Below are 14,785 nucleotides of genomic sequence, written 5' to 3'. Positions count from 1 at the left end.
AAAAAAAAAAAAAAAAAAACAGTTTTGGTGCTGCACTGCTTCCCCCTCCTGAGACGCCGGATGGTGGACCAGAATCGCCTCGAAGCCGTACGGAAGTCTGTCTCCATGGCCTCTCCAAACTCCTCCCACGCCACAAAAACTAAATAGTTAATAATTTGTGTATTTTGCGTGGTGCAACTATATGGTGTTTGCGTCGTACTGATAAAGTCTTACCAGATTGATCGCCTGCAGATGCCATTTTGGACAGGTTTAAATCATCTGTAAGAAAAAAATAATAATTTACTTTATCAACTTTTTTGCTATTATGAAAAAACCTTTTGTCGATAAATTCCTTGTATTATTGCAATTTGCATCTCCAAAGGTTTTGTAAATTTCAAATGATTAGTAAATGTAAAAGAAAAAAAAATCTATATGAATATTTTAATTTACAGACCTTATTATTAATGTTAAACTGTTTAGTAAAAATGAAAATAGTAATTGCAACGCTGTGTTACAGTTGATTCGATATAATAAATTCATTTTATATTGCCAGCATGTTTATCATTGTGTCAACATGAACAGAGACAGATGTTCTTTACTGGAATCAGACTATTTTACCCGTGTAAAAGAGAAACAAAACCAGTAACATAAAATTCAGGATGAGCATAAGAAAGGAAAATATAGATTACCATAAATACAATAAAAGGAGATTTTGTTTGTTTGTGTGTCTGTGTTTGGTTTTATGACCTTGTAAGGCCCATTTATCCAACAAACACTACATTGTGGATGCTTTGCTCCTTATGGGGCCGAAACTCCCATTTAGGGTCAGACTACAGATATTAACAAACATAAATAAAAGTTAATGTAATATATGTGTGTGCGTGTGAATGCGTTCTTGTAAATACTGCACATATTTGCTTCAAACAAGGACGTCGCCATGGTTACTGTTTCACGTGGTGGCAGACTTCCGGGTATTTATACTAATTTACGTTAAGATGTATTTATGGATCTATTTCCCGCAAATTAGGATTAATGAAGGAAAGATGCTTGGCCACGTGCGTGCGCACCGCTTTATGCCATCCCATTTTTTTTGTGCACCACATTTTTTAAAAATTTTCTGTATGCCAAGTTTTACTGGAAAAACTGCAAACTCTTTTATGCACGAGGCCCCAGGTGTCCTACGACAGGGATGCCCAAAGTCGGTCCCCGAGGGTCGGCACCCTGCATGTTTTAGTTCTCTCCCTGCTGGTGACAACAACCTTTTCAGCATGTCAGTGTTCTTTGGCCTTTAATGAGCCATCATTTGATCCAGGTGAGTTAAACCAGGGAGAGAACTAAAACATGCAGGATGCCGACCCTCGGGGACCGACTTTGGGGACCCCTGATCTATGACTTTTAGATGCATTTCTGCTTCACCACAGCTAAATCAGATAAGGAGGTCATTAGCAGACTGACTGTCAGGACTTTAGATAACCTGCAGTCTGAGGAACCTGAATTATTTCCTCAGACTGCATTTGAACCAGGTGTGATGGACCAGGGACACAACCAAAAGTTTCAGGACACTTGACCTCGAGCACTGGAGTAAGAACCTCTGATCTAGATTATCACAAGAAAACAATGGATTGTAGATGATACAAAGAGGATCCATTTGAAATGATCAAAATATTAGTTATTTCCAGGGCTGCACAGTGGAGCAGTTGGTAGAGCTGTTGCCTTGCAGCAAGAAGGTTCTGGGTTCAATTCCTGGTCTCTCACACCTAGGGACAATTTGGAGAGGCCAATTAACCTGACAATCATGTTTTTGGACTGTGGGAGGAAACCGGAGAACCTGGAGAAAACCCACCATGCACAGGGAGAACATGGAGACTCCATGCAGAAAGACCGGGAATCGAACCCAGAACCTTATTGCTGCAAGGCAACAGCTCTACCAGCTGCACCACTGTGCAAACTAAACTAAGTCATGGAATAATTTTTTTCACAATTAACTCAATTTGTTTGCTTTATGTCGTTGGAAATGATTTACCCAACAAAATGAAAAAAACGTATTTGAGTCAAAATGGTTATGATTGAAATACTAAGTGAGGAAGTGTAGCTTTCAGTTTCAAGTTAACAGAGACAAAATACGTCTGCCTCAGAAAATAACCACAATGCCCATAAACCAAAGATTTCGAAATATAAAACATTTTTCCCAGCATTAAGTCAGGATGTCTGAAAGCTTCTCTTTCCTGAATAAAGTATCCTGCTGTGATGGATTTAAACATAAAGTTTAAAATGTTTGGCATGTCAGTCAGATGTGTAACATGTTGTTTAGTGGCACATTAACATCTGACAGTTACAGCTGGTTTAGTTTTCACAAGATGGCAGGGGAATCAGTACCTTTGGAAAAGATTTCAGCATGTTGTTTTAGGTTTTCTCTGTTATTTCAGTACAACTTTTTGAAAAAAAAAATTAGGATTATAAACAGAAGCTTGTCTGTTTTCAGATTTATTCAGCTGTTTTGAATGAGGAACTATGGATCAACAGAACAGTTTCACAACCTCAACCAAGACTGATTCCAGACACTGCTGGTCAGGAGCAAACTGTGAAATTAGACAAGCAGAGGAGATTTAACGTCTTTATTACAGTAACAAAAAAAAGAATTTAGTTTCCAGACTTTTGTTTATTTTTTATCAAAGTTGCATCACATTGTTTTAGTTTAGTTTGTTTCTTATTTAAAAACAACTATATTTCTGCCTCATACAATTGCTTGTTACCAATATGTTTTGTGAATGAATCAAATGGTTGTTATATTTGAGCATTTATCAGCATGAAAACTGAGGAAATTTGTATTTTTGATTATGGAAAAAAAAAAAATCAAATCTGCAACAGAAATTCAGCGTCAGTCTTTGCACAAATTCCTGAGCAGAAATAGTGATAAAACATATGGATCAGTAGGAAAAATCTAACTATTAAATAAAAATATTCCTGTAAAGAGTAAGTGATTTTTCTGCAATAAATCAGCAGACATTATTAAACTTATTTTGTGTGAGAAACTGCTGAAAACTCAGGCCACACCTTTGCTCCACTATGACACTCTGTCATAAGTTTTCTTCTTCTGTTTAATCATCTCACCATAAATTAAGAATTTGCTGCTATTCCAGCTCAGTGTGAAATAACAGAAACCATCTGCGTGGCACAGAGACAAATTTAGGCTTTTATTCTATGTAAAAATATAAAATAAAGCAATTCATGTTTGTTGCTTCTGCATTAGTAAATCATCCCATAGAAGACATAATTTTTCGAAAATAAATGTGATTCTTCATGTCGAATTATTTCTTCAGATCAGTGCACCTCAGATTAGAGTGCAAGAAGCAAATCAGCAAAAAAAAATTCAACCATTTTAAATAATTTGAAAAAGAACCTTACCTGCGCTTGATTAAGAATTGATGTCTAAATGGTTTCAGTTCAATATCTGTCCGAGTATTACAATGTATTCAGCAGAGCTAATTTAATGAACCAAACTATGATTTATATTGATTTATTCCATCTGCAGTGTGAGCTCTATGTCCTGCTGCACCACAGAAAGTGAAAATGAAAGAGTTTGAAAATGAGGGAAAAACTGATGGGGGAGGATCATGGCTTTCTGAAGAAGAAAACAGAAAACACAAAAGAAGGAAAATAATCAGCAACAGGGAGCTAAAGCTACTTCAAAGAGAGTAAACATTTATGAATCACCACTGTCATGTTTATTGACCATATATTTAGAAATCTGACAAAGAGACAAAGTTGTGACAAAATGATACACAGACATGAGAGGCCACAGCTCCACCTGCTGGACACCAACAGAAAAACAAGTCTGTCCTGTAAACAGACGTCTGAGCATTTTGTACCTCTGGATGCATCAGCAGAGCTGATGAAATGACTGCTGCTGTGGACAACTTTACCAACTTTTCAACATGGTGTCAGCAGAACCATGTGAAGCTCAAAGTGGAGAAGATGAAGGAGCTGGTTGAAGATCTGACCAGAGCTGTCACTGTCCTCTGAGATGCTTTAGCGTCTGCTGGAATATGCCCAGAATTTTTACTCTTTGCTGTTTCCTGCTGGGGCTGCAGGTTCAGGGTAGCAAATGCCAACATACCCAACAAAGTGATCTGTGAGATCAGTGATGTGGGAATGAAGCTGGACTCTGATGGCACTGTGAGAGACAGGAGGATGCTATCGAGGCTGCATGCCATCTTGGACAAAGTCTCCCATCCGCTCCACGATACTCTGGTTAAACACAGGAACTCTTTGAGGAGAAAAGTGATTCCACCAAAATGTAACACAGAGCAACACCGGAAGTCATTCTGTGCAACTGGACTCCACAACTCATCCCTTAATGTTTCACACCTTCTATAGTGTGAAACATTCTTAAACATTTCTGTGGATAACCAACATTATGTGCAGCAACTTGAATTACAACCAAACTTATTACTCCCCTTAAGCTATTTGCAATACATAAGGGTTGGGACTTCAATGTGTCAATTTTAATTAACTACACAACTTTTAATGCAGTCAGTTGCTTTATTTATTTATTCTACATACAAATGTCTCAAGCCAGAAGCTTTTTTATTGTGTACATCTGATGCACGAGCATCATCCTCTAAAAACACCAATAGATGATGAAGCCATTTCTCTCGGCCCATTGGGTTTTGATTTCTGGTTCTTAACTGATCTGATTGGATGCTGGAAAAAACTAATGTTGCGTTCAGGTTGTGCTAAAAGGAGTTAGCCTATTAGAGAAGTTATCCATCCATTTTCTAACACCCTTGTCCCTTTTTGAGGTCAGGCGGTGCTGGTTCCTCTCCAGCTAATGTTACAGGTGAAAGGTGAGAGGCGGGGTCACCCTCACAGGTTACCAGTCTGTCGCAGTGCAACACAGAGATACACAACCTTACACACATTTAGAGCAGCTGTTCAAGCCTAAAATAGCATCTTGATGCTAAACATCTGGACTGTGGACAGTAATGTCAGCGTCTAAAGAAACTCCATGTCTACCCAGATAGCAAAGAATGATTGAAACAACATTGAATCAATGTCAGCCAGAAACATTGAATCAACGTTGAAAGTGGTCGGTGACTTGAATCAACGTTAGGGTTTCAACCATAACTGACATTATGTATCAATGTTGATTCAACTATCATCTGTATGTCAATTTACATGCAAATTTGTGTTGATATTGCATTGAATCAGTTAGGAATCAATATTGATTCAAGCTTCATCTGAATGTGGATCTACATCCAGATTTGGGTTGATATCATATTGACTGAAAGCTAAGGATTTATATACATTCTTCTGTCATTGACCTCAATCATAAATTCAACCTTTGTGATCATAATTCAACATTGAATTAACATCTTTTGCAAACAAGCCAACAACGTGTTTGGGCCATCCCTGTCTGGGAAGCGGGCTGCACAGTGGTGCAGTTGGTAGAGCTGTTGCCTTGCAGCAAGAAGGTTCTGGGTTCAATTCCCGGCCCCGGTCTTTGTGCATGGTGGGTTTTCTCCGGGTACTCCGGTTTCCTCCCACAGTCCAAAAACATGACTGTCAGGTTAATTGGCCTTTCCAAATTGCCCCTAGGTGTGTGTGTGTGTGTGTGTGTGTGTGTGTGTGTGTGCATGCATGGTTGTTTGTCCTGTGTGTCTCTGTGTTGCCCTGCGACAGACTGGCGACCTGTCCAGGGTGACCCCACCTCTCGCCCGGTACACCAGCTGGAGAGGCACCAGCAACCCTCCCGACCCCACTGAGGGACAAGGTGTAAGAAATGGATGGATGGATGTCTGCGAAGCTGAATAGCTTTGTCTGAAGAACAAATTATAACATAAATATTTTTGTTGCTGAACTTCTGTCTATTTAGTCAGCAATTTTCCAATTTTATGGGTTTTGATCTGGATATTCTTTTTGTTGATATATAGATTTAAATGAACATGAGATTAATTGCAATAAATTAGACCCTCCAATTAACTCAATGTTTCTTTAATTGAGTCCCATCTCTGCCGTATGTTGCTGATTTGTTCTCTAAGGAGGAAGTTCTGCTCTACACATCTTGAAAACTTTCAGTGTTTAATCCTGACTCTCTATGAAAGGTGTGCAACCTTTCAGTGAATAAAGTTTTTTTTCTCCTCAGTCCAGCAAATGTGTGTGTTTGGAGTTCACATATTTGAAAGAAGAAAATATTTTTGATAAATATTTAGTGAAGGAAATAAAAAAACACCATTTTATTTTTATTTTACAATACAGAATAACACACCTGTGCAAATTAAAAAAGGAATAAGTACAGTTCCTTATAAGGAATGTTGATATGTGTGAAAAATGTATTAGAAAAACTTATAGTTCCTAAGATAAATAGATCTAAAACCATATTAATACATTCTATTCAATGTATTGATTGATCACATTTTTATTATTTATGTATTAGAAAGGTATCAGTCTCATGTTTTGCTCTGTTCTCTGGTTATAGTTCATTTTTTTCCTCCTTTGGTTTTTCTGAAACAAGTGAATTATAAACTAATCTGTTATCTTTCTGTCTGGAGTCTCTTTTAGCTCAAAGTTCTGCAGTCAGAATATTTACACATCATAACGGCTTTAACAAAATAAAAACATTGATTTCACATCAAAAGTTTTTATAATCTTTTCAACATTTGAAAAATTAAGCTCCTAACAGAAGCTTCATTTTTATAAGCAGTGCAATATGAGTCTAACAATGATTGTTTTTTAACTTTCTAATAATAATGCTTCAATATTATTTTATCTACAAGAAAATAAAAATTAGTTACTAAATAATTTACATTTTCTTACATTTTGACAGTTATAAGCAGCTATGAAATACTAAACACTAAAGTGTCATTATTTAATAATTTACAAGAGTCATCACCGTTCATGAAGGCTTCTTCATGTCAATCAATCAATCAAATTTAATTTGTATAGCACATTTCAGCAGCAAGGCATTACAAGGTGCTTTACATAATTAAAAAAACAGCATGTGACATTGAATAAACAGTAAGAAAAAGAAAGAGATTTTGAAAAATAAAAGATAAAAACATTAAAACCCTTTTCAACCAGGGGGGACGACACCCTGTCCTTATCTGGAACTCAAACCCTGTAGGACTTTAGTTGAATGTTGTTTAACTGGGACTCTAACCCGAATAGGGCTACGAGTCGGGGACAGTACCCGCCTCTCCGGGGGGGCTGTGCATCATTAAAATTGACATTAATGACAGCATCATGTCAGTCTCTTTATCTGACCCCTTCAGATAAAGTGTTACCAAAGGTTTTTATGCTGTTAGTTGTTTTATTAATCAGCAGGTTGAAGGCAGAGAGCAGGAAACGTCCCGACTTGACGAATCAGAACATCTGGTGAACCCGCTCTGCCACAGTACCGTCTGATCACACCATCATAAAGATTCATGTCCGCACTGTTTTCTTAAAATAATGAATATTAAGACAATGAGAAACAAATAAGACCAACTGTCAGAGTTCTAGTGAGATTTCAGTTCTTCTCTCATGTCTTTACTGTTTAATCACATACTAATAACGTCTGACTGTTAATGCGGATAAATTATTACTGCATTTTGCATGTCTTGTCAAAGTGTTTAATTATTGGCATGTAAGGGTTGAAAACTTTGACCATCCCTTTGATCTCAGCCTGTTTTCTGACTCCTTCCTTCAGCTTCGTTCTGATCTCTTCTATCTCTTTCTTGTGTTCCTCCTCCAGTTTTTTGAGCTCATTTTCATGCAGTTCTTTTGATGTTTTCTCTTTAACCATTGTTCCATATTTTTCTTTCTCCTGTTCATATTTTTCTTTGAGGTTATTGATTCTCATCTCCTCCCTCTGCTGTCTCTGTTTTTCTTCCTCAGGTCTCTTTTCTTTCCCTTCTTGTCGTTCTTCCTCCATCAGCCTTAATTTCTCTTCCAGTTCTTTTCTTTTTATCTCCAATGATTCATCAGCAGCTTCACCTTTTACTCCTGTTTCCATCTTTTCCTCTAAAACTGCCAGCTCCTCCATCAACAGAATCTTTTCCTTTTCTTCCTGAATTTTCCTCCACTTTTCTCTTTTCTCTATATATTTTGGTTCTTTCTTTCTCAGCTCAGTTTCTCTGCTGATCTCTTCCTCCATTTCCTGCAGTATTTTTCTCTGCTGGTTAATTTCTTCTTCCAGTTTTCTTTTCATCGCCTCTTTTTCTGCTTCATGGTTTCTTTCCAGCTCTTTGATCTTCTTGTTTATTTCTTCTTCTCTCTGATTTCCAATGTTCTGCATTTCTTTCTGTATAGCAGCTTCAGCCGCCTGCAGCATCTCATTGGTGTAGAAACTTCCTCCATTTTCCTTCACCATGTCGTCGATCTTTCTGATCAGTTCTCTGACCTGAGATCGATTTTCTACGTCAGAATTATTGAACACATGGTATCTCCCTCCACAGTCGGCGATCAGCTTCCTGAAAGATTCATCACTTTCCTTTTCAATGTAATCTTCAGCAGTGAGGCCATTTTTCTTCAGTGAATCTCCTCCAGTTAAAAGAACGATGGTGAACTTCCCTGAATTCTTCCCAAAGGTTTTCATGATCATTTCCACCGTTTCCTTCTCCTCTGGTGTGAATCTTCCGATCTGAACAACCAGCAGGAAAACATGAGGACCTGGAGCCACCAGAGTAACACAACCCTCCAGCTCATCCTGAATCTGTTTGAGACTCAAACTGTTGTCAAACAGTCCAGGTGTGTCGACCACAAAAACTGACCGTCCATCTATTTCAGTCTTTTCTTTCACACATTGCTTTGTGACGGATCTTTGACTCAGTTTGGCTTCAAACTCTTTTCTTCCCAGGATGGTGTTTCCTGATGAACTCTTTCCACTGCCGGTCTTCCCAATCAGAACTATTCTGATTTTATTTGGATTCTCTTTAACACCTGTGGGAAAAAAATACATGAAAGAGAACAAGTCAGAGAATCACACAGGGAAGACAAACCAAAACTGAAACTGGCTGATGCTTTAACAAAAAGTCTAGTTTTAAACCCATAGAGGGAGAGAAAATGACCCAGTGCTAATGAACAACTGCCAACCATTTTAAAATGAACAGACAGATGAATGCAGATATGGATACAATGACATCATAAATCATCGTACATACATTCTCTATGAACATTTGCACTTGTGCTTTGGATATCTGTATCTGCTCTATGCATATAAAGTTTGTTGATATTACTCTTCTGCAAGACGTCAATATGTCCAGCAGATCAACCAACTTCCCTTTAACAGTTTTCATACACTTTGTTTTCCTGCTAGAAACTGAAACCAGTTTGACCAATGAGGAAGTTATCAGTTATTAGTTTCTGTTCAGTATTTGGATGTTTTATTACTAAGACCTGGAAGAATCCACAGAAACAGGATTAACAGCATATAGTTTATATGTTTACCTTCCCACATTGATGGGACGGTTTTCTGGTTGCTGATTGGTTCCCTCTCCTTCGTCTCCCTGAAAAAGTCCAGGACCGTCTGCTGCTGCTGCTGCTGAGGGACTGCAGGATCACACAAGAACCTTCAGGTGGCGCTGCAACAGGCTTGCGACAGGTTGACTCCAGGACCCGAGTCTCTGGAGTCGACCTCCAACTCAGACACCAGAGCTCTGAACTTTATTCTTCTAACCTGGAAGATGATTTGTTTCTAAATCTCTGAAAGAAATCATTTCTAGAAAGTGGTCTGTGAATCCCGTGTTTTGGAGAAGTGAAACTGTCTCGATGCTGAAGCTGCAGAGGTTCTGCTGTGACACTCCACCCAAAGTACCAGAGGTTCTGCTGAGAGCCGGTCTGAGTCTCAGATCTACAACAGTACTGTGCTGCATTATTGTTCTCCAAACCTCATTTTCATTTTCTTGTTTTACAAGAAAACACTGTGGAAACAAGCCTCACTCTGTTTGAACCTGAAGTTTCTTCATCAACTGAAAAACAGTAAAATTTTCCTTAAAACTGATTCACTATAACAAAATGGTTAGCATTTTATCTACAACCAGGCAGTTACCTCACAGCATAACCTCCTGGAAGCAGGTTATGCTCATTTAGTCCTGAACCTGAGTTTCACTAACTGTTTTCTGAAAAAGGCCCCGGTGTTTGGACTGGACACCATAACGTGAAAACTGATCACAGAACCAGTGAAGGACAAAGAATAACAGAAAGCTTCAAATCTCAGGAACCAGTGGAGAATTTGATGCTGAGATCAGATGACTGGGAACAGCTGTGAAAAAGAGAAAACTGACAGAACGAGGAAATATAATAATTAACAAAGAGAAGCTAAAAAAAAGGAGATAAACTTCAAAACAGAACACAAGAATAAAGAAACAAAACAGGAATGAACTGATCAGAACTTTCCAGCCAAAACAAATACTAGGTCAGAACTAAATATGGACTATAAGTTGCTATAGTGATGGATCTGGTTCTCACATTAATAACAATATCATCTCTTTAGATTTTGGACCAACCTGATGAATTTAGGAACTTTTGACTTGTTCAAAATGTTTTATCCTCATATCATCTATAATGTCTGGACATTTTTCAACAGACAATCCAAAAATCTGACCTGTCCACTTGGACATGAAGGGTTTCCGGCCAACGACAGGTTTGGGTTTCTTGTTCTGGTAGACAGGATCCTGGGCCGGTGGCAGCAGCGGCAGCCGAGAGGCTGCAGGACGACAAGTTAATCATCCCTCCACACTTTAACAACATAAAATGTATGTAGAAAAAAGCAGAAGATTGATGCTGCTTTCTAGTTGAAAACTAACTGAACGGTTTTCAGTGATGTAAAAATATTTAAACTGCATTTCAGCAACCAAACACAACTTGTAGCTGCTGAACAGTTTTCTGCATGTTTCCTCTGGTATTTTGATAAATTAGCTTTGGAGATGAGATCCAAACCTTTCAGAATAAAATACCTCCTTGCCTTCACCCATAACTTTTATCTCTACAGGTTTGTTATCAGATGAAAGTCAGGATCCTAACAGGTCCAATTAAAACCACTGATAGATCATCCATTCAGAAGGAAACACAACTGTCTACAATTAAAAACATTTACGGCATCAACATGCATGTGGTGCATTAATCTGTCCCTCATTCTACTTATTTTCTATTTTTACACGTCCTCATCAAAAGTCCAGCATGAATTATCTTCATCCTTGTGTCCATCAGCAGCATCTTTACTGACCAATCATGAGGATTTAAAATGAAACTGAAGCATTAAAATAGTGGAGCAGAGTTAAAGTTTATGAATATTCAGATGCTACATGACATTTGACCTTCAGAAATCTCACCTTCCAACTTGGAAATTATGGTTTTAACTCCCTCTGCTGGTTCTGGCAGGGATTTCGACCTCGGCGGTAACCGGGGCGGTAACTGGATTGGTAACCGGGTCGGCTGCTGCTTCTTCATCTCAAAGGCTGCAAAACCAGAAAAGTGCTGAGCTTTTTCCAGTGACCCACGCAGAGCAGAGACTCTGCTATGTTTTTATTTTATTGTTTTATTTCATTAAAAATGTTTATACATATTTATACCATTTTAAAATGTGATCAAGTATTTAAAACATTCAGTTAATGTGACCTTTGACCAAACTGGCTGTCCAATACAAAATGACTCTTAATGTTCATCAGAGCAACAGATTGAACTATGGATTAATTTGAATAACTTGTATAAAAATATTTTTATATAACATTTTTATTTATCCATCTACCAATTATAAAAAAATAAGTAATTATTTTAAACAAAAATGTTCCTTTATTAAATATTTATTCTTTAAATAAAATCATCCCACCAAACAAATGTTTATCAAGCTATAAAAATATGACTGAAGTGTCACTTTCAGCACAGACAAATTAAGTTTCTGTTATTTATCTATTTACCAATAAAAAGTCCTGAATATGTCAGATATGTTGAGACTGAACAGGAAATAGGTGAAATATTCAGCTCACAGTGAAAACGTCGAGGGTCCAGGCTGCTGCTGCGCCGCTCAGGTCCGATATCATCTACAAGAAAAACACAGCAAGTTTTAACCAAACTATGGAAGAAATACAGTTTGAACAAACTAACTAAATACGTTTCATCATTTGCAAATATCTAGTGCAGCATTGTTATGTTTTCATTACAAATAAATAAAATCTTACCAAATTCGGATACGACGTTGTACAGGTGGGATTCATCTGCCAGGCAAGAAATTAGACTGCATTTTAATTTAATGGTCAACATCATATTAAAGTTTCTAGCAGAAGCTTTTCAACAAAAACCAAAGGATATTATTAGGATTACCTCATTATAACTCAGATTTCTGATCAATTATAAAATAATTAATAAAAGGTATTATTCAATGTGAATAAAATGAACTACATATATTTTAAAGCTGTTTTCTAAAACAGAAATTATGACTAATAGCAGAACTGAAGAAGTCCCTGGCCTGTTGATTTAGTTCAGCAGTTGGTTAATATTTCTAATATTAATAGTTTGTTAGGCATCATTAACTAGACTGACCTCAAGTAAATATAAAGAGGATTACTGCAGAGACAAGTTAGGAAAGTATTTACAGTCATCAGTCCAAACATAAAGTAACAGATTCAGATGTATTGCTGACTTTATAAACTTTATTTTTATATTTACTGTTAATCTTACCTTCACACTCGGTTCTCTGGCTGCTGCTTGGTTCTGGTTTCTGGGTCTCCATCACACCAACTGGCTGCTGCTGCTTAGAGACTAAAAGACCACAATCACACTGACTGGAGCAATTTATCAACTTTATTCAGAAAGTTCAACAGTTACAGGCTGTTTTTAGTTCACTGAAGTGGAAACAGCCAAACTGGGAAGTTCCCAAAACCTCAACTGGTCACTGTCATGAATGATTATGTTTAGATTCAGGTTTTGGTTTTGACATTTAACCCTTTAAGCAGTTATTATGTTATTTAAGTGTTTTAAGATAAATAACTATTAGCTGAAGAACAGTGTGAGGACGTGCATGTCTCTGAATCAGGATGGAGGTTTGTTCCTCCTCTGGGTTATTTTATACATTAGCTCAGGAAAGCAGGTAGTTGCTCCTGCAGCTAAAGACGGACGAGCTGAACAGATTGTAGGAGAAAGGTTATTTTGTGATGATTTGGTCACTGGATATAAACTGTTGTTGGAGGTCAAATTTCTGATAACTTCAGGGGTTTTGCTGTCAGATGTTCTGAGGAATGTGACCCAAACATTCATCTCTGCATTCAATAAATATGAATAATTTTACCTTGCTGACCCTTTTTGTGCTGGCTTAATAATTCACATACAAATCCAGGGTGATTTGATTGATTATACTACTGTGGCCAAACAGATGTCAGAACTTTGACTTTTAATCAAAGCAACAACAGATATATATATATCCTTCTGTCAAATTTTAATCAGAGTTTGATGAATTAATTGATATGAATTGATATTAAACCCCCGCCCCCACATCCGGTAACCAGATAACCCCCCAAACATATATCACATATATCATATGATGGGAACTTTGTGACTCCTTTGAGAAAAGTACCATTCGAACAAATTCATGCAGCCACAGTTGAAAGATGTAAGATTCTGCAAACTGTTTTTGGTGTTCGAGTCGAGATTCTGTGGGAACATAAATGGAATGAGATAAAGAAGTCTCACCCAGGGGTGATCAGATTTCTGAAAAAAATTTGCTGCCCCAGAGCCTTTGTCCCCTCAAAAAGCTCTGTATGGTGGCAGGACTTGTGCTCTCAAGCTGAGGTACACAGCAGGGCCGGGTGAGTCTGTGCATTATGTGGATTTCATGTCTCTTTACCCATACGTAAACTCTGCATTTGCATATCCGCTAGGCCACCCGACCATCATTTACAAAGATTTTGATGATCCCAACAACTACTTTGGGTTCATTATAGCCAATGTTTATCCCCCACAAGGTCTGTTTTTTCCTGTTCTGCCCTACAAGACATCTCGGAGTAAGCTAGTTTTCCCTCTTTGTCGCACATGTGCAGAAATTAACAACCAAACAGGTTCTTGCACCCATGATGATGAGGAGTGGGCTCTGACAGGTGATTGGGTGACTGTGGAGTTTCAAAAGGCATTGCAGTGTGGGTATCATGTTGGAAAAATCACTGAGGGCTGGTATTTTGAGAGAAGCAGTAACACAATCTTCAAAGGATACATTCACACCTGTCTGAAGGGGAAACAGGAAGCCAGCGGCTATCCGTCTGAAGTGGTGGATCAGGAGAGCAAGTTGAAATATGTGAGAGATTATGAACTCAATGAAGGCATCCGGCTGGATGCGAACAAATTTGAGGTGAATCTGGCTAAAAAACAAGTGGCTAAATATGTCTTAATAGCTTCTGGGGCAAGTTTGCACAAAGAAATGATCTCTCTCAGACCACATTTGTGAGTGATCTTGATGAGTTCTTTAAGTTCTTGTTCTCAGGTAAATGCGAGGTGAAGTACTTCCACTTTCTCAGTCCTGACACCTGCCTGTTACCGTGGATTTACAGCAAACGCTGCATCACTCCTCCCAACAAGGTAAATCATGTTTTCATAGCGGCATTCACCACAGCTTACGCTCGTTTAAAACCTTTCAGCTGTCTGGAGCAAGTGCAGGAAAAAATTCTCTACATAGACACAGACAGTTTGATCTATGTGTTTAAAGATGATGAGAATCCACTAGACCTTGGGAATAACCTCGGAGATTTAACCGATGAGCTGGGGGGTGACATGATTCAGGAATTTGTTGCAGCGGGACGCAAAAGCTATGCGTATCAAACAAAAACACAGAAGGAAGTAGTGA

The 14,785-nt window shown here is 38.0% G+C and overlaps 1 protein-coding gene across 1 annotated transcript; it reads right to left on the bottom strand.

Moving 5' to 3' along the window:
* Positions 1–7,071: 7,071 nt before the first annotated feature.
* On the bottom strand, positions 7,072–11,436 carry LOC103470793 (protein AIG1-like). The gene is made up of 4 exons (XM_008419462.2): positions 11,289–11,436; positions 10,562–10,663; positions 9,406–9,507; positions 7,072–8,898 (listed from the first exon to the last, which is right to left on the bottom strand). The coding sequence occupies exons 1-4, from the start codon at positions 11,404–11,406 to the stop codon at positions 7,559–7,561; spliced, it is 1,662 nt and encodes a 553-aa protein (XP_008417684.2). The 5' UTR covers positions 11,407–11,436; the 3' UTR covers positions 7,072–7,558.
* Between the last annotated feature and the right edge of the window lie 3,349 nt (positions 11,437–14,785).

Source organism: Poecilia reticulata, linkage group LG9 (assembly GCF_000633615.1).
Source record: "Poecilia reticulata strain Guanapo linkage group LG9, Guppy_female_1.0+MT, whole genome shotgun sequence".
NCBI classification, from domain to species: Eukaryota; Metazoa; Chordata; class Actinopteri; order Cyprinodontiformes; family Poeciliidae; genus Poecilia; species Poecilia reticulata.
This window is presented reverse-complemented; position numbering and strand designations above follow the sequence as displayed.

Coding starts and splice junctions, on each gene's coding strand:
- LOC103470793 (XM_008419462.2), bottom strand. CDS start 11,406: ATGAAGAAGCAGCAGCCGACCCGGTTACCAATCCAGTTACCGCCCCGG. Junction 10,664..11,288: donor CATAATTTCCAAGTTGGAAG/GTGAGATTTCTG, acceptor GTCGTCCTGCAG/CCTCTCGGCTGCCGCTGCTG. Junction 8,899..9,405: donor CGTCCCATCAATGTGGGAAG/GTAAACATATAA, acceptor TTTTTCCCACAG/GTGTTAAAGAGAATCCAAAT.